The sequence below is a fragment of the Rhodnius prolixus genome, unplaced genomic scaffold, assembly GCF_049639745.1.
Source record: "Rhodnius prolixus isolate KJV_2025 unplaced genomic scaffold, Rpr scaffold_4, whole genome shotgun sequence".
Lineage (NCBI taxonomy): Eukaryota > Metazoa > Arthropoda > Insecta > Hemiptera > Reduviidae > Rhodnius > Rhodnius prolixus.
The window spans coordinates 3,277,538-3,297,661 of NW_027411614.1; the positions used below are offsets into that span (position 1 = coordinate 3,277,538).

The window sequence follows — 20,124 nt, forward strand, 5'->3', positions numbered from 1 at the left end:
TAAAAATAAATTGGAGTGAGAGGAAGGACCTAAAACTAAAATTTAAAACATCAGTAAAAAAAAAAAGGCTTCCTTTAAAGAAGAATATCAGCGAAAGTCAAGGCTTTTAAATGAAGTCATAATTAAACGTCATAATTTGGTGACAAAACTTTATTTGATTAAGACCTAACGACTAAAGATCAAGAAGTTAAATACGATTCATAATAAAGTAATAAAGCGGCTTAAGTAATAATTTATCTGTTACCAGACTTAAGAGAAAAACCTGATTCGGCTGCCCATCTAAAACTTTTTAAATAAATATCAGATATTCAAACTATAATAAATTAAGAATTTACAATACTTATAAGTTTACTTGTACGAGCAGAATTGAACTCCTATCAGCTCTCTAAAAGCCTAACTCGAGAAAAACAAAAAAATCCAGTAAAAAATCAATATTTTTAAGGCAATTAATTTATTTTATAGGGAACAGATAATAATGGCTATCTGTGAACAGGAGAGATCTCTGCTAGTACTAGGGAATCTATATTCAACCCCTCTTCTTCTCCTAAAGGGATCCTAAGATTCTAGGGATGATTCATAATCCCTATAATCATTCCTATTCCTCCTTCCTTCTCCTAACAACTTAACTAGTCTTAAGAGGAGTCTAAGCACATTAAGTATCTGAGTAGTCTTATCTAGGCCACACGATCCGATTATGAGTGATACATTGTGAAATTTTCTCAATTCTTCAGATAATCAATAAAATAAATTTTTTAAGAATTATAAGTACCTTACCTGGCATGTAAAACGGCGATTCTAGATGGATCTTCACTTAGCCAGGAATCTATATCCTTACATACTGAACATAATCTTTCTAACGGTGGTGCCAAATCAGGAGGCCAGCCAACTTCCTTTACACGGGCATGTTCGCGTCTTGTTCCGCCTCGAGGTTCGGACAAATTGAACACCTTAAATAGAAAAAGAAATAAAACTTTAAATTCACTGCAGAACATATGAGGGGGGAAAAACAAGTTTTTAGCAGGATAAATTTGAAAAAATTTTATAATTTAAGCTAATAATTGTGTAAAATAAGTAAAATAGAGAAAACCTACCAAGATGGTTTCTAAATGAAATATTAAAAGAGTTCGGGATTAGTAAATTAAAAAGTAATCCCATAAATTTCAAGCGGGAGCTTAACGCCTATCTACCAATTAGATGTCGTGGAGAGGCGGAATCCTCTACATAAACATTTTTTCCTAACAAATAAAATAAAAAAAAGCGATACACAGAGTTTGATCTGAGGATCTTCCTCTAACAAATCCACGCTTCCAGTTGCACCTATTAACGGTCGAACTAGAAAGCAGTATGATTCCATTTTATGTTATTTACTGCGGGAGAATTTGAACAAATATATATATTTTTTTCATCAAACAAAGATTCACAAGTGATGTGATTTACAATGAAGATGAATTTACGTACTTAACTGCATAACCAACGCAATCATTTTGATCATGATTGCACTCATTGATTGACTCTATCCTGACATAGAAAGATACGCAAGGTATCTTTTGTAAGATAGTATCTTGCAAGTAATCACTAACTACCCTCTAAGCCGTTTAAGACTATGTAGCCAAGCAAATAACTTGCTTAGAGGAAACTTCTAATTCCTCCCTTAGTACCCAGGAACTCCCTATAAACAAATGTTCATTCAGGAAGCGTTCAGTTTAAAAAAATGCAGTATTTTTAAAAGTTTTTTTTTCGCAATTAGACGTTGAAGTTTTAAAACCCGTAAGTACAAATTCTAAACTAGTTCTTAGTGAATCTTTATCTTTAAGATAACAGAAAGGAATTTCACGTTCCAAGTAGATTTTATGTGTTAAATTACCAGTTTTGCCAGCCTTGTGATTTCGAAGATCACTTATCGTGAAAATCTATGTAAGATATTTAATTTTAATTTTTTCCTCGTCTTTCTCAGAGCGCATGCTCGTAGCTTCGAGTGAAGAGTGGGTAGGACAAAAAAGGACAGGTTAGGATTGGAAACAGTGAATAGTGAAGAGAATTATCGACTTTGAGTGTCGTTTCTCTTTTTTTCCAGGTATTGAAGAATATTTAAATAATTATGTATTGGAAATTTAATGTTTTAAGAATATTATTAATGCCAAAATAAATCTCTTTTTTTTCCCCAGAGAAACTCAATCTAGTCGTTATTCAAAACGCTCATTATAAAACGACACTCAACGCTCATTATATCTATTTAAGCTCAAACTTTTATAAAATACAGAATCTTGATTTTTATTTCCAAGGTCTAATTTATGAAAATTATGCTTACCATATAACTAGAGCCATGTTTACTATGTAACATATGTGCGGCCTGTTGGTGGCCAAGACGATAATCTGTGTGACTGACATCTGAAGGAAACCAAAGTGATAGAATTCTCTCTGTCACATATGTCAAATCCATTCCAGAAACTGCCTCCCTGGTTCTAGCACGGGGGCGGCTTTCTCCTCCTCCTCCACCTCCACCGCCACCACCACTCTGCCAACCCTTAAACAAATATAAAAGAAAATTTACTTTCTAACAAATAAAACAAATGAGACAAAATAAAGTTGAATTAAATAAATTTCTCGCTTTGTTTTGAATCCAAATTTGGCCACACAACCCTAGAAACACAAAAACAATCTATTTTTAATATACTTATTAATAGTAGTATTAACATTCAATAATAACAGCAGTAGATGATCAAAATCTGCTCAATTATTTAGCCGTTATTTGAAAAAAATATATTAAGGAAAACATATTGCAATTATAACTTCTTTTTTTTTGTGAAAGAAATAATAATTATGCCCAAATGAAGAGAAATTAATAAGGTATAATTACGAAAATGAAAATAATAATTTAATACAACTAACATATAACAAGATAAGGGGTAACGATATAATTAATTACATATTCATAAAACAATACTATATTTGGCAAAACTTATAAAAAAAATATCCCCTCAGGTATTAAATTTTAAATTAAAGAATTTATAATTAGCACAGTGTTATAGGGGGGGAGCCACAGTCCTTGTTATGTGTACAAGATAAAATTATGTGCTAATTTGTGTCCCTATAAAAAAGAATCTAAATTTTAATACAAAATAAAATCTTCGTAGAGGACATGTTGAAACTTGATAAAATTCAAAAATAAAAACAAAAAATCAATAAATTATTCCTTAATTAATATGTTTTCAAGTTGGGTGGCAATTTTATTTAAAAATAAAGTATTATTTTTTGTACACACCAGTTATTTTGTGGATTTGCTTTATTAAAAATAATATTTCCTGGATCCGTTATTGTTCCCTTTTATCGTACAGGTTTTAGTTCTCATCAATTTCACATCCAGTTACTAAATCTTATCCCAGGTTCCTTTATAAAAATAAAAGCTAAAGTTCCTGTACGTGTTTCCAAGGCTTTGAAGGTGTGGCAACTTGATATCTCCTTATAAACTATAACTAAACTCTCGCGAGACCCCCCCCCCGCTATTTCATGTGGCGTTAAATTTTCAGGCATGAAATCTAACCTAGCTGGCTGGCTGGCATCACCGCAAGGTAGTATTCTGGATCCCATCCTTATACTTCATTTATCTAGGTTAAACTTTGCTCAGACCAGGCTTCTTCTTCTAGCTTACTTACTTACACACTCTTCCACATCCCAACAAGATAATACCGCCACCTAAAATCAACCGCCATGGCCCCCGGTGCTGTTCTCAAAATTAAACCTTAATTCCAGCAGAGTTTTAGAACAATGGCTGGCATCTCTCATTACGTCCTCCTTCCCAATGTGGGTGTAGTATTGCTAATATTTGTGTACTGCTGGATACAACAAACAAAAAAATTAACTAAAATTTTGTATTTTTCTCCAAAAGCAAATCACTTTTTCGTACATAATCCGTGATATCAATAAAAAATTTCTATAGGTCTTGCCTGAAACACCAGTGCGAGGTTTTCTAGATGTTGAAGGATGCTTTTTCTTAGGGAGATTCAATCTCTCGTCCCCCCCCTATCGTATAATAACACAGCCGTAGCAAGCGGACTCTTTGTTCCTTCGTCATAAAGAATATGAACTGTTGACTGCGCCCTTTAAAGTTTTCTTGTTCCTTTTGACAGAAGTCTTTTTTAAGAAATTAACCCTAACCGTCTGAATACAAAAAAACTGAATTCAAAACTGAATTCCTAGCTCGCCTTAATTAATTTATCTGTGGAAACAATTACCATTTATTGACTGGCTTTCTATTTTGCTAGTTATGCAAAGAGTTAACGCGAATTCCTCGTCATATCATAACAAAGACTGATGGAGAACATCCTGGAGTTGGTAAAACGGAGAGATGTATTCTACTGGATTACTAGGTATATAATAAGCTTCTTGGGAAGGGATTAGCTATGCGGTTAGCGTACTGGACTCCCACGCGGAGGTCCCGGATTCGAATGCAGCTGCTGACCCTTAGATTTTTCTCTTCCTAGGAGCTTCTTACAGCTCACTGTCCACCGGTGATGGACAGTGTTGTCTGTAACGAGATAATACTGTCTGGAGGCCGGCAGTGCACTGAAAAAAGCTCCGGGCGCCAAAAACCTAAGAAGTTGACGCGCCTTAAATCATTAAAAAAAAAAAAAAATAAGCTTCTCTGGCTTCGATGCCTAGGAACACCGGAACTAATAATAATGCTCTTTAGTTGCTCTCACGTTAGGTTCAGAATATAGTATCATAATAGCTTGGAGTTGATTTTTTTAGGCACATGATTTTCAGAAGGACAGTTTCAGAAGGGCATACTTTTTTAGGCACTTTTAAATATTTTACCTACTTTAAGGTAATCTCATTCTCTAACATCTCTGGATGTTATTTCATTAAAGCAATCAATTCATATTTAAGCAATCAAAATAAGCAAGATATAAATAAATCTCCAATGAAAAACATAACTGCTTTTAAACCAGTACAGTAAAATACTTAACACAAAAGTAACTGTACATTAAGAACACGCTTTCTAAAAAAAAGTATTTGTTATTAAATCATAAAATAAATAAATACATATAAATACATAAAAGCATTGACTACAGCAAGGGGGAGGCATTAAAATCATAACAAGAAGAGAGCACAAACCAGGCCTACACGCTATTAATGTAGCAGCATCCAAGGAAGGGTCATAAAAGAGTTTCCGGTCCTAATAGGGGGCACGTGGCTTGTTATTATTCTCCTTATTTCCGGGCTATGATGGTTTATGGTTTTCATAAGTACTGGATGTACGTATGTTGAATTTTAAATTTTATATTCTATTAATTAAATTTTAAATGGGGGAAGTTTTGCAACCATTTCAAATTCTTACTGGAAGTACATGTCTCCATGATATTTTCTCCAGATTACAACAGAAATAATTGGTTTTCTCCAATACCAAATGGTAGCACAGATACATTAGGGCTCGTGATTTATACATTACAAGATTTCTGAACATCTAAAGAGCTATCAATAAATTATATTGTTTAAGAAAATGTATTTTAAAACAGAAGAAAAGTTAGAAAACCATATGTTAAGAAAGATTCAATATTCCTATTAATAAATTTATAAAAATAATAAATAAACTTCAAAAATAAATCACAGTTTCTAAAATTTCCAGGATGAATAATCTTCAACTTCACTGCAAGTATAAAGTTTTTTTTTCCCCCCGGTCATCGTAAATTTATTCTATCACCAAAGAAGTCCAGAGAGTTTCTTGTTCTGGATAGAGTCAAGTAGGAAAGATAGGCAACTGTAAAACTCCAGGGAGTTACGAAGCCTCCAAAGGGAATAAAAACGGACAAATCCTTGAAATGACCTTTGTGGCCAGCGAGGTTTCTAGACAGTAGTTTCCCAAAGGATTTGAGGTATATATATGTATACTAGTTGACTAGTATACTTGAACTAGTTTTACTAGATTCAGGAAACTGGTGAGAATTCAATGAATTTTTAAAAGCTCACTAGCATGAATTATTAAAAGAAGATAAGGTATGTAAAGTAATAACACTTCAGAAACCTAACCAGAAAATGTCTATATCCGGTAAACCTTATAATATTGCACAAGCAGCGACAACTATTAAATTAAATATTTATTTTTATTTTTTTATCTGTCCGTAGTACGCATTTTAATTGAATTTCTGATCAGTTTTGGACTTAAACCTAATCATAGATTAATCAGCCGTTACCGTCTCGACAAAACGAGTAATCCTCAGCACTTAACTTATTAATCTACCTCTGATGATGGATCTAAGTTCGATACTGGTCAGATATACGAAGAACATGCATGCTACGATTAAATCTGTGGCTTGGTGCAAGAAGTGCCAATGTCAGATTTTGGTAAAAATGAGTAAAAATCTGTTTTGGTATATTAACAATAAGAATTTTTCTTGCAAGGAGTGCCAAAGTCAATTTCAAAGTAATAACTGAGTTACTAAAACTTACTAGTGCCAATGTCAAAATTTAGCATCGATATTTCCCCCCTCCAGGTAAACCAAAGAGGACGTACATTGGTAATCCTTTTTTTGACATTGGCACTTCTTGCACCAAGCCACAGAAATATATGTTTCGCTAACTTTTCTTTAATCTAATCTTCTTCTTCTTTATTCCTTGTGTTGTAAATTGTTATTATGTTACGAACAGGAACACCTAACTCAACCTTCTCTTGTCTTTGATATAACTCGATTCTAATCACACAACATACTGTTTTTTGCAAAACCTTTTTTCGGCACGAAATCCTCATGATTCTCTCATTTGATAGTTCGAAAGTGATTCTGTAGAGGTAACAAACATTTACTCAGACAAGCATCATCAGGTAAGGGGGGCTATAGGTGTTTTACAAATACGATTCCTCCTTTTACTATATAAAAAAGCAAAGTAAAGTAATCGCCTATTTTTTCAGGCGGGGCTTAACGTCCAACTACCAAATTAGGTGTCGTGAACGGAGGCGACTAGCAAACATACTTTACTGTAAATTTCTTTTATTAACCATTAAATAAAATCCAATGGCCTAAAGACCGGGAATCGAACCCAGTACCACAATTCATATTAGCTTTGCAGGCGTAGCGCCTTTTACTATATAAATAAAAATGCAAGATCTATTCGGGCTCCCTTAAGCGATAGAGTTGGCCACAGGAGTAGGTACATATGTAAATGTACGAGTTAATGTTAGGCTATAGTTTGTAAGTTTACAAAATCCATTTAGTAACACAAGACAGCTATCTCTACAGACCTTACGTGTGTAGTGAGAACCACCATTAAATAAAATCCAATGGCCTAAAGACCGGGAATCGAACCCAGTACCACAATTCATATTAGCTTTGCAGGCGAAGCGCCTTTTACTATATAAATAAAAATGCAAGATCTATTCGGGCTCCCTTAAGCGATAGAGTTGGCCACAGGAGTAGGTACATATGTAAATGTACGAGTTAATGTTAGGCTATAGTTTGTAAGTTTACAAAATCCATTTAGTAACACAAGACAGCTATCTCTACAGACCTTACGTGTGTAGTGAGAATGTTGGGAGAAATCAGTATTTTCAGTAATACTGTTTTGTGTTGTTAGGCCGAGACATTCTGAGAAAATAGAGCTAGCTTCACTTCCTACGAAAAGGATATCTAGTTTAATTACAGTAAGAAAACGGATAAGATCAACTAATAAACAACCATTCATTTGATAACGATAATATCAAAAACTTGGTAGTACATCCCTTCAATAAATTATAGGCAAAATTTTGTTGGAAAAGCACTTTAAACTTCAGGAAGGTGAAACAGGCAAGGTAATAATAAGGACGAAGCGGAAGCCCCCTAACTAGACCAGAGCCCTTTTCCAACCCAACATAATTATTAATAATTAAAATGCCACTGCAAACTTAGGATATTGCGCCACTCACTATTGGAGCACTTTACCCAAGTCCTCTTCCCTTTCCCTCCTTACAAAACTTACAACATCTGCCCTTTTAATAACTGGTGCTAGTACTTTACATTAATTCATTATCCTCTCTTATACAACAATTACCTTTCTTGATGGTTTAAACAATGCCCCAGGCTTAGGTTGCAGGAATTCTTACTTTATTGCAAGGTGAAAAATTTCTTTATTTTACTTCGTTTACTGATCAGGAAAATTCCTAATAATGATGACGTTTTAATAAAATTAATTAAGCAAAAGCTGAGTGAACTAAAAAAGAACAAAAAACTTTGTTATTAAGAATAAAACATTAACATCATTCTAACTTGAAGACAACCTAAAAAGACATATATTTATGCAAAAATAAAATGGATTAAAATAATCTTCTTAATGTTGATTCATTTCATCTAAATGTGAAAATAAACGAACAGCAAAAAAAAAGTTAATAAGATAAAAATCTTCTACCAATTAATCGAAAAATATTATAAGAGGCTTAAGAAAATTGTAAAACATTCTTTTTTCTTTGAAACACCCACAGCTAATTTGTTTTTAGAGCTATTACTTTAAAAGCAATCGACTCACAGTTAATAATAATTAAGAACATTTTACAAATCAAAGTTAAAAGTAATTTATGTCAGAACAACGAGAAAAAATGGCAAGAGGAAGTCATGTATTTAAGTGTTCACAGATTTTTTTTTATAATTTAAAGGAGTTCCTCCAATATTCCCCCCTTTTTTTTTTCTTTCCAGTCTACAATCAAAAGGAATTATAGAAAAACAATTTAATAGAATAATTGATTCTGTTGACATAATTGTAATACAGAAGGAACTTATTTATCATGAAGAAGGATTATATTTGATGAAAAAATGACCATAATTCCGAAGCTGTTATTTCAATAAATAACAACACCCTACCACAAATCATTGCATGCTTTTTTTTGCTTGTAATGATAAAATTAGGTAATCACGTCTGTTTTATCGTTAACGTTTCAAACACTTAAAAGTATAATGCAAACCGTTGAAAAGAAAAGAAAAAAAACGTTTAAAGTATTGCGTGCCACAAATGATGCCTTACATCGAGTGTTCAGTAAATACTGTTTTGCGCATGCTAATGTTATTATATGCATTCAAATTGTTTTATTTTTTATTTTGCAAAAGCCAGATGTTAAACTTTCAAAGCTTCTGTAATAAAATAAAATAAAATGGGTGTGCATTATTTTTTCAAACGTGGTTAATAAATGGCAATTTTCACCAATGAACTGGGGTCAACAGAATTTCCCAGCTATTTTCAAGTGTTAAAGCAAAAATTGTTTAATTATAAGTGATTTTGAAAGACTTTTAGGTCGTTACTAGAATGCTAAAAAAACAAACCCTCGAACTGTTTGGATTGAACTTCTTTAAAATGGTAGAAAATTTATCTCATACATACCAGACAGTATTTGCTAGATAATTCTGTTCAGTAAAAGACTAACTCTTGAGAATGGAAGCAGCCATAAACAGTAGACCGTATCCGCAGGAATAGAAGACGAAAAGGTTGCCCTAAAAAAAAAAGTTTTAGAATGGTAGGCCGTCAGCAAAAAGGAGGGACAGGGACAGGTCAAGACTTAATTTCGACAACCATTATCAACGTGTTAATGGTCGGCTGAGACGAGATAAGCTAAAGATCTCCCTGAAATGGTGAGGAAGCCTTTTTTAAGGACCAAGGATAAAAAGACCATGACCCTCGAGAATCTGCTAGTCGTTAACACAAGACTTGATCAGTTACAATTGGCCAACAGAACTGAAACCTGGGCATCATACTGGCTAATATAAGCTGTTTTGACTTGAAACTAGTAACATGATTGGCAGTACACACTCCTTAAACCCTTTTAAATAATTTGCATTAGATTAGATTCCATGGGTGTTGGTCCAGAATGCTTTCAAGAAGGTCGGGTCGATTGTGGTTCACCACTTCGAGAACGGCCTCAAGTTCTGTCTATTTAATTGTTAGCAACGTTTACGTTGGGCCAAAGGGAACTTAGATTCTCAAAGTGTAAACGTAAGTTAGCAAAGGATTTCCTGGTGTGGCTATAATTCCTGTAAATACGTATTAAAATTGAAAATTGAAACGACCAATAACATTACTGCAATCAAATACTGACATTTTCAAGCTGTTAGAATAAAAAATAAAGCTCTTTGAAGGTACTGGTTAGAGTTACTAACAGCAACAGATCACTTCTAAGCACAGAAAGATTTTTGGGAAACACCGAATGCCTAATTCTGAAAGAAAGCTTTCAAAAATTCATGCCCCTCTTTATGCAGATTAGGAATCCATCTGTCAATGTCAGTATTTCTAAATTTGATTGTTCCTCCAAAGTAATTAACGAGACTTACATACACTGATTCATCATGTTATCTGAAATAATGATGAGTACACAAATTAAATCACAGGTTAAGATGTAAAAAATTAAGAATGACAAAAATAGGTTTTTATATCACTTATGAAAGAATAGACACTTGCTATTGTCATCTTGCAGATAATTATATAGAAAACAATAAATTAATGGACATCACCTGCAACAATGTTAATTTCACCAACTCACGGGGATATCTATGATCTCATCTAATGAATAATTATTGAAACGGATATGATGAAGTCATCACCAGGATTCAGATTTGAAGAAACAAAAAATGAAGTATTCTTTTTTTTTTAGCTGGTGCAGTATTTTCTTTTGATTACATCATTTAATATAAAAGTAATAAAGAAAGTATAATGACGGCATAAATATGACGACAAAATGAAAACTGAATTATTAAAACAAATCAACAAGGAACTTTTACCACTAATCTAACATTTAATCCTAAATAATTTTTTATAACTTTTGTCAAACTCAAATTAGGGAGAAATTGCTCCCACTTTTTTTTTCACTTTGCATATTAACCGAGATAAAAACTCTGATTACACTAAACGAAAAGTTTTTCACGGGATAATAAGTCTTCTGTAAGGGGATTCTGGAATATATCAGGTTTAGACTCTGCTTGAGGCTAAGTTTATGCTGCCAATAGAATATCACGAAATGGATGTATTACGTAACGCCTCCTAGTTATAACACCACTATCCCAGCTCTTTTCCTACAATTAATATTCAGGATTTTTAGAGAAGATTTATACTACATAAAGTCTTCCTTCTCATTCATTAGAGTAAAATTTAGATGATACATTTTCTTAATAGAAATAAATAATTATTTTTCGAATGATATTTATTTGGATAATTGGCTTGGTTAAATGAATAATCTAAATGGGAGGTTAAGATTTGTAATCCCTGGTGGGTTTCTGGGATTCTCATGTAACTAGTTGTTCTCTCCTTCTGGCTGGCTATATATATGTATATAGATGATGCCAGACACACACCCTGGGGGCAAGTTGTCTTGTTTAACGGCACCACAGTAGCCCTATTGGGGAACATTAGGTAATTTATGATTCCCAACTATCTGGCCTAAAGCAAATATATGATTCTTTGACTAATTCTATATCAATTCTTGTTATTATCACGAATATTACAATGCTTTTTGGTTAGCTTTTAATTCTGATTCATTTTTAAGGACTTTCTGAGAAAGTCTTTATCAACTACATCATGTTAAGATGAAACTATAACGTAATTCTTTTTATAAAACTTTCAACATTTTATTTTTGCTTTTAAGTTTAAATTAATAAACTGAAATTCAAGCCTTACAGAATAACGTCTAAAGATTAAAGAGGCATCAGATGAGGATATCTGCCAGCGAGGATCAAAGCCTTAATAACTTCCAGTACTGCACAGGCAGATTACAAAGAGGAAGATAATACCTACTACGCCTCTCCCCTAAATACCGAATCAAGATGTTATCTCTCTCTTTGATTATTCTCTCTAGCCTGTATCTTCTCTCTTGTCAATATTTAAATGTCATCTCCTAATAAGAATATTGCACGATTAAATATGAACTTATCATGTTACGTAAAAGGCCTATCAACAGAAGTACGTATATGTTTATTGATTATAGGAGATTAAAATAGAAGTCTTTCAAAAGAATTTTAACCTCTTACGTTTTCTCTCTACATATCGTAGAAGGTTAATGTTTAACCATACAATTTTCAGTCAACAACTAAACACTATTTTAACTTACGTTAAAATGGTTATAGAAGAATAACCGTAACCAAGCTGGTATAATGGCATACATACACTAGGGACAAAAGAAATAAACTGATAGTTTAAACTTGGGCTTAAAAATAAGTTTAATTTCACTTTGCATGTTAAAAGTTTGCTCTACCCTTAAGGCGGCTGCTAAACAACTCAGACTGTCAATTATCATAATATACATGTAGTTAGTTTATAATGTGATCTATATGGGTTCAGTATATCCACAGGTAAACTATAACTTACCAACAACTGAAATGTACTGATATCCTGATGATAGATAGTTTAATATATGTTTAGAGCCTATAGATAGCGCTAGACAGATCTTTCAAATAGAATAAAAAACAAAAAGATTCGCCTTCTCAATTGAGTTAATTCCAGAGAAGTCACGTGTTACTTCCAGCTGGCTGCTGTTGAATTACCACATATATGTAGGACTGTCCGACTGTACAAGTACAGAAATGGAAGAACAGTGACAGCGGACGGCCATTGTACATAGAACTTACTGAGAGTCAATAACCTACATTTTCCCGAAGGAACTACTTACATTGTTGAGGTACACCACTTAACTAATGTGGTAATTCAGAACAGTACACTGTTCTACGTAAACTCTGTATATAAAGCTACAAATAAAAGTATCGCTTGAGAATTGAACTTAGAAAAGGAAAAATCTTGATAACGTTGATAAAAGCTAGCCCGTTGAAGTCAACCGAAGACGTTTGTTCCAAAGCAATTTTCTTCTGAGATGCTTTTCACAAGAGGTTTACTTCACCCAATCGGGCCTCTTTCACTCCATTTTAGCATCGTAAGCCACTACGGGTAGAAAAAAATCTTTCCTGACATCTTGGGTAGCCGACTACTCAGCCACTCAAGGTCCAATTTCACCACCATAACCTTTTGTAGGATTCCTCATGTATGTCTGTCTTCAAGTTTCTTTATCCATACATCCAAGATATCTATCTCCATTGCTTGTTTTTTTTTAACCAATACTTTGCAGTGAGCGAACATTATTCAGTAGAATATGGCAAAAAATAAAAAGCCTTAGATTTTGGAAGCACTTGAAACTGCGTCATAAATTGAAAACTCTTAACGAATCAAAGTTATGTTAGTTTGAAGAATTTAAAATAATTAGATAAATATCGTTAACAAAAATTAGGATTTAATTACTCCGAATATTGTAAGAGAGCGATCCCTAATGAGAAAAACAGATCACCAAAATGACAGCTTCCAGCAGATGAAGCAAGTAATACGATTTACCTGACAAACTGGACAAACGCTGAGCAATAACAAAAATCATGAGACAGCTGTTTTTTTGATTTTCTTTCAAACTATGACGACGTGATCAATATTTGAATACGACATATTGCCGAAAATAAGAAGATGGACAAAAAAAAAAAAAAGAAGATAAAAACGAAGTCGAGGCCACAAATGTATGCAAATAGTCTCTTTAAAGGGTAAACAAAATTATAATAAACACCACTCCACACCTTTGTCAATTTTTAATGAACTCTCTCTGGCAACACATTAATAGTTAAAATAGGTTTGCCCTTTCCTACAGGTGGTGGTGGGTGGCCTTGGTACAGGTTGATAACAAAGTGTTGCTTGCTGCCAGTGTAAAAACACAATGGACTAGATAGAGAGCAACAACTAGGCATAGTGTAAATTGATTGGATACTCTCGTTGTTCCAAGGTAACCGTAGATCCGGCAATGTTGGTTGCTAGAATGTACTATAGTTTCGTTATTCTATATTTACAACAAACTGAACTGCTCTGCGAGTAAAAAAATGAATTTTAAGCAATTATAAGTTACTGTACTGATTACATGGAATGTAAAAATCAGTTCATTTGGTTTTCAAATACTAAAAAAAAGATCTGTCAAAGTATTCTTGTCTTCCAGAAACAAATCTAGATCGCAGATATCCTTTCATAGACCTATAATGCCCGCCTTGAAGACGTCTTCCCCCCTTACCATTCAACATTGATAAGAGTAACTGATAAAGGACTTTCTATTTTAACAATTCAATTCTAAGAGGCGAACTAATATTTGATAAGACACGGTATAATCATTTTTACGTCGCTCACCTACAAAGAGATAGCCAGCTTCATTGTTCATCTAATAGTGACTGCATTTTTTAAGAACAGATATTTAAGATTTGTTATCTGATTAAAGAGGGCCAATTTCACATTTTCAATGAGTTCCCCACTTCCTAATCATCTTGATTTTTGGAAACAAATGAAAGTTTCGCAAGAAAAGATCCATTAGAGTTTTCTTTTGTGAAAGAATGATTCAAGAATTCTAGAAACTATTGGAATATTTTGCAGTAATTTAAAAAGCTAAGGAACAAACATCTATATTAATAGATTTAGAGTAATTTTAAGAGCAGAGGTGATTGATAAAGTGGTTGCCAACTCAATTTACAAAATTCTTGAGTAACTTCTGAGTACTAAGAAAATATTAAGTTCTACTTAAGTGATCTTAAGTGAACTGACGATGTAAGTGATTGAGAAAAAGTCAAGGATTTTATTAGATTTTCATACTTTTAGTGAATAATTCAGGACTTTAAAGTACTATTAATGGATTATAGCCGAATTTCGTCGATACAGTCAAGCAAAAAATTCTACTACTACATGGGATTACAATCACCCGGTAGCTACTACTAGTCAGCAAGTGTAGGAAACATAAGTGAAGACGAAATCTTTACACTACACTGATTAATATATCTCTGATGATGGAAGTAAGTATGAATTCAGTCAGGGCACTACAATCGGACAATATCCAACACGGCCGGACCTAACCCCATTTCGGGTAAGCACATTTTTTATTTTCTCTGATCCCTGTTCCAGGAAAATTACTTCAAGATTTTCAATTTTTGTTCAAGTTTTCAGTTCCCAAGTTAAGAGAAGTTTACTAGCTCGGTAAAATGAGTTTTTACAAATATTGGGGCTGTATGTGACCGTGTTACGGCATAAATAATAAACTGAAAACTTAATTTTTAAGGCACTTTAAGGGAAAAGGAAAATGACGGACGTTTTCCTCCTCCCAATAAGTGATCTTTGTATATTGTGTGTTCTTCCACTTTAATAAATCAAATGAGTTGCTAAAGTTGTGACTTTAATGAAAATTGCACCGCTCGAATGGAAGAGCGTCTGTCCAGACCGGTGTTCTTACGTTTTTTTCGAATTACTAGAAAATTAACGTGGAACTTCAGTCAAGAAAATTTCATTTTCGGACATTATTACTACTTTAGAGCCATAGGCTTATTGAGAATTAAATATGTAGGCCAAATTGGTGCTAAAAATCAAAGCTGAACTGATAAGAATTATTAGCAAACACTCACTTGTTTGTATGGAGTAGCATTTCTGGATGCAATTTCTGCCGCATGCTGTAACAAAAAGAAAGAAAATAAACATTACTTCTTTTTCTTACACAAATTTGAACTTTTCTACATTCTAACATGCTAAATGAGATTATTTATTGCCTAAGAATGGACAATTACTTGTGATATGTATAGAGCTGTCTGCGAAACAGTTAGCGCAAGACCATGGAACAATGTATCCAGTAATGAGGCAAAGGCCGAGGTAGGCGTCAAGGCGCGCATGTTGTAGGGACTTTGGTGGCTTGGCGGGCGCAATGCGGCGTGGCACACGACTGACGCCCTTTTCTACACACAACACTCACATACCCAAGCTCTCACAACGCCACGTTGTCATGACAACGCAGACTCCCCTCGTGGCCGGCACCCTTCTTATACGAGCCGATCTCCGATTGCATTACCACTCTCTCTCTCTCATCTCTTAATCTTACCAACACAACAACTACTATCTCCCTCTTACATTTCTCCTCTTTGTTTCTTGCTAAATTCCCGAGCCCCTGTTGTACCTTCTGTATTAACTCAGCATTATAAATACGTACACTTAAACTAGGTATTTTGTTTTAATGAGTTTGATGGGAAATTCTAACAAAAACTTCAAAATTAAAAAAAAAAAATTATCTGAACATCCATACTATTTTTTCTTTTTTTAAATTTAAGGCACGTCAACATCATCAGGTCATTGGCGCCCGGAGCTATTTTTTTCAGTACACTGCTGGCCTCTGGGCAGTGTTTCACTCATTACAGACACCTCCTATCCATCAACAGACAGTAAGCTGTAAGAAGCTCCTAGAAAAAAGAAAATCTAAGGTCCAGTAACTGAAATCGAACCCGAGATCTCTTTTCAGAAAACATAGTACTTCAACTTCTGGTTTTCCCTTGGAAAATTCATTTTTCGGTATTTCTCGGGGGAGGAGGAAAAGTAGGCGGCTCCCCTCTAAGATGTCATTTCACTGAACTGTAGATCGGCATGAATTGCCCTTGAAAGGAAGACGAGCGATTTGTATCATAAAAGATTATTTTTTTCCCTTTTGAATTAAACAAGTGAACATTTTTTTTTCTGAAAATAGAAGATAAGTTCACCTTTCTTACAAATGTGTGAATAACGAAAGAAGGTGTAAAACAAAACAAACAAACAAAAAAGCTCGAAATATCTTGTAGACTCTAATGAGAATCTACACGTAATTCTCTACTCCACTAGACCTCTTTCATTCTTGGCCGTACAGTAAAATCTCATTAAAATTCTTTCAGTAAATTTAAGCCAGTACAAGACCTTTAACGATCCTAACATTGCGGATAGATGTTTTGCTTTATTGAAAGTTAAGGAGAAGAATTCACGCTTTTGTGGGTGAGTAATTACTTAATGTTGTAAATAATTAAAAAATGTAGGCGAACGACTCGCAAGAATTTCAATTAACGCGACTTATAATTAGGAAATTGGTAATTGAAACTTAAAAATTGAATGGAGAAAAAAAGATGCTAAAAACTAGAAAATTTATTCGAAAAAATAGGATTTTCTTTGAGTTGAAAATTTTACTAACGCACATTTGTTTAAACTAAATTTTTATGGTTAAAAAGCACTAAACCATTAAAATATTTATAAGAATTAAATGAAAATCAAAAGTGAAAACAAAGAACGGAGAAAACTTTTGAAATATGTATATTTCTGGTGAAAACACTAATTCGAAAATTAGGGCCACTTCGAACAAATGTCTACTAAACCAAGCTAAAACAGGAAGTAAAAAAAAATTTGAAAATTTACATCAATGAAAATTGTTTCATTTACGAGGGTCGTTTGGAAAGTCCGTGGAAAGTCAGAGAGATAGCACCACTGGCGCGTATCGAGGTTATGTTTACTTAGTAGCATCTCTTGGAAGAACACACACCAAGTTTCAGCCAGATCGGTCTATTTCTTTGTGTTTGGCATTCGTTTGAATCGAGGAAGTCGAGTGATTTTCAAAAAATGGACGAAAAAGAATTTCGTGTGTTGATTAAACACTACTTAATGAAAGGCAAAACGCCTCAGGAGACTAAAGAGAAGCTTGATAAACATTATGGTGACTCTGCACCTTCGATTAGAACTGTTTAGAAAGTGGTTTCAAAATTTTCGGAGTGGCCGTATGGGCACAAGTGACGCTGAACGTTCTGGACGCCCTGTTGAGGTTACTACTCCAGAAATCATTGATAAAATCCATGATATGGTGATGGATGACAGAAGAGTGAAGGTGCGTGAGATTGCTAGTGCTGTGGGCATCTCGAATGAATGGGTACATAATATTTTGCATCAACCTTTGGACATGACAAAGCTATCCGCAAGATGGGTGCCGCGATTGCTCACGCTTGACCAAAAACGAAATCGTGTGAAGTGTTGCAAGGACGGTTTGCAGCTGTTCCAGAAGAATCCGCAGGACTTTAAGCGTTGTTTCGTCACTGTGGATGAAACATGGATACATCACTACACTCCTGAGACCAAAGAACAATCTAAACAATGGGTTACCAAGGGGGGAATCTGCGCCAAAAAAGGCGAAGACCGTTCCTTCGGCCGGAAAGATTATGGCGACTGTCTTTTGGGATTCGCAAGGAATAATCCTCATCGACTATCTGGAAAAGGGTAAAACTATTACAGGTGCATATTATTCATCGTTATTGGACCGTTTGAAAACCGGGCTGCAAGAAAGAATCCCACGATTGGCCCACAAAAAAGTCCTTTTCCATCACGACAACGCACCAGCTCACACCTCAGCAGTTGTGGTCGCAAAATTATTGGAAATAGGGTTCCAACTCGTTTCACATCCCCCCTATTCTCCAGACTTGGCTCCCTCGAACTACTATTTGTTCCCCAATATGAAGAAATGGCTGGCGGGAAAAAGATTTTATTCAAACGAGGAGGTGATTGCAGAAACGAATGGCTATTTTTCAGACTTGGACAAATCCTATTATTCGGAAGGGATCAACAAACTAGAGCAGCGTTGGACGAAGTGTATAAGCCTAAAAGGAGACTATGTTGAAAAATAAAAAAGGTTTACCCCAAAAAATTAAGTAGTTTTTATTTTTGCACGGACTTTTCAAACGACCCTCGTAATCTTGTTGATTAAAGTTCTGAAATGGAAAAAAAAAAAATAATTTGTTAGTAAGCAATGAGAAAATTAGTGAACTGATATTATTCAATAGAAAATAGATTTTCTCACTATTAGCCAATATTGTTGGTGAGGTTGGGGGGCCCCAATAGATTTACTGTGCGCCCAACACCATCTGAGGCCTTTTTGGTAAATACCACATTATCCCTTTATCTATCCGCTATTATTAAAAATAAATTAAATTCTGGTCCAATAAATTCACTTCCTTTTAACTAAACTATATTGCAATTTATTTTTATATAATATTAGTTGAAATGCCTCTCTTCTGGTATCTACTTTGAAAAGCTTTACAAACTTAATTTTAGCAAGATGACTTCATGTTTAGTGCTTTCACTACTGACTAATACTGACAGATATTGATATAGTGTCTAATGGTACTTGATATAGGGTCCAATGTTTAGAATTAATTTTCAATATTGATACAGAATATGCCGTTTTTAGTACATGAGTTCGACAAAAACATCTGAAGGAGAGCAGATGGAGGAAGTCTACGTATAACACACGTTTTCGGTAAATATCTTGCAATATAGATCGAGTATAATACCCTTAAAATTTCCTTAAAATATTTTGCGAGAACCTCGCCACCAATCGTGATGATCGCCAGTAATTTTAGAACACCAATCAAAAGGTGTTCTTATTAAAATCATTAGTTTGCGCATACTAAAAATTAAACTAGTTTTTTTTTAAAAAAAAACCTTATGCCATAAAAATGAAAATCTGGAATTAATGTCACATTCATGATGGGGAAAATTGTAGTAAAAGAAAAATCATGCAAGGGTGCACAGCGTTTTTCCTTCTTTTAGTTTCCACATAGGTTAATACCCGTATTTAAAAATAAAATAAAATAAGTTATGCTGGGCCTAAATATTTGAACTACAAACAATACCTCATATTGTTCTATACGTGTACTTGACGTGTGACATTTTCCATTTTAACTTTGCTATATTAATTTTTTGTATTTGTTCGTAATTTAAGTCTAACGTATTTTCCTTTGTAAATAGCCCTTTTTTTAATTTTTTTTAAAAAATTGTACTTCGATCTAGATTTATACATTATAAAGGGCTTTCTATTTTGTTAAAATTGCTTAAAATTCAGCGTCAGTGAAGTTTGAAGTGACTTGAGTCACATGAGTACATACTATGGACGGTGAAAAGTAATGACGGCTTACGCGATGTCTAAAAAATTGGTTCTCACAATTTCTGTGAAAGTGCTTGGGTGTAGCATGCAGCAATATCACGTATGATTTTGGTACCTAGAACATAAGACTGGAATCTAGGATGCTGCTTAGGTGAAGACCTTTCGTTCGAGTAGTCTCTGGGCTTGATCTAGGGGACAACACCCAGACTGACCCAGTACTGAATATCGAAGGATTAGATAGTTAAGACAGTTAGGGTGGTTCAGGGAAATTGAACCACTTCTCAATCCATTACTTATAATTATTAAAAAGATAAACCAGAGAATTAAATGTGAAGTTAGGGTTTACAGCTGGGTAGGTTAGGATCCCTCTCTGGTGGCCTAGGTCCTTTATGGGGTACCTGACTCAAATTTTAATCATG

General features: G+C 34.1%; 1 protein-coding gene across 16 annotated transcripts in view; it reads right to left on the reverse strand.

Moving 5' to 3' along the window:
* The window catches only part of by (focal adhesion protein tensin), a 572,440-nt gene that overhangs the window by 122,718 nt on the left and 429,598 nt on the right, over nt 1-20,124 (reverse strand). For 15 of the 16 annotated variants that reach the window (XM_074132644.1, XM_074132635.1, XM_074132643.1 and 12 more), the window contains 3 exons: nt 15,399-15,443; nt 2,309-2,524; nt 775-947 (listed from right to left, as the gene is read on the reverse strand). In XM_074132644.1, the coding sequence (XP_073988745.1) occupies nt 775-947; nt 2,309-2,524; nt 15,399-15,443 (434 nt within the window). Of the gene's footprint in view, nt 1-774; nt 948-2,308; nt 2,525-15,398; nt 15,444-15,557; nt 15,675-20,124 lie in introns of those variants that run through there. The other variant, XM_074132646.1, reaches the window with a different exon arrangement.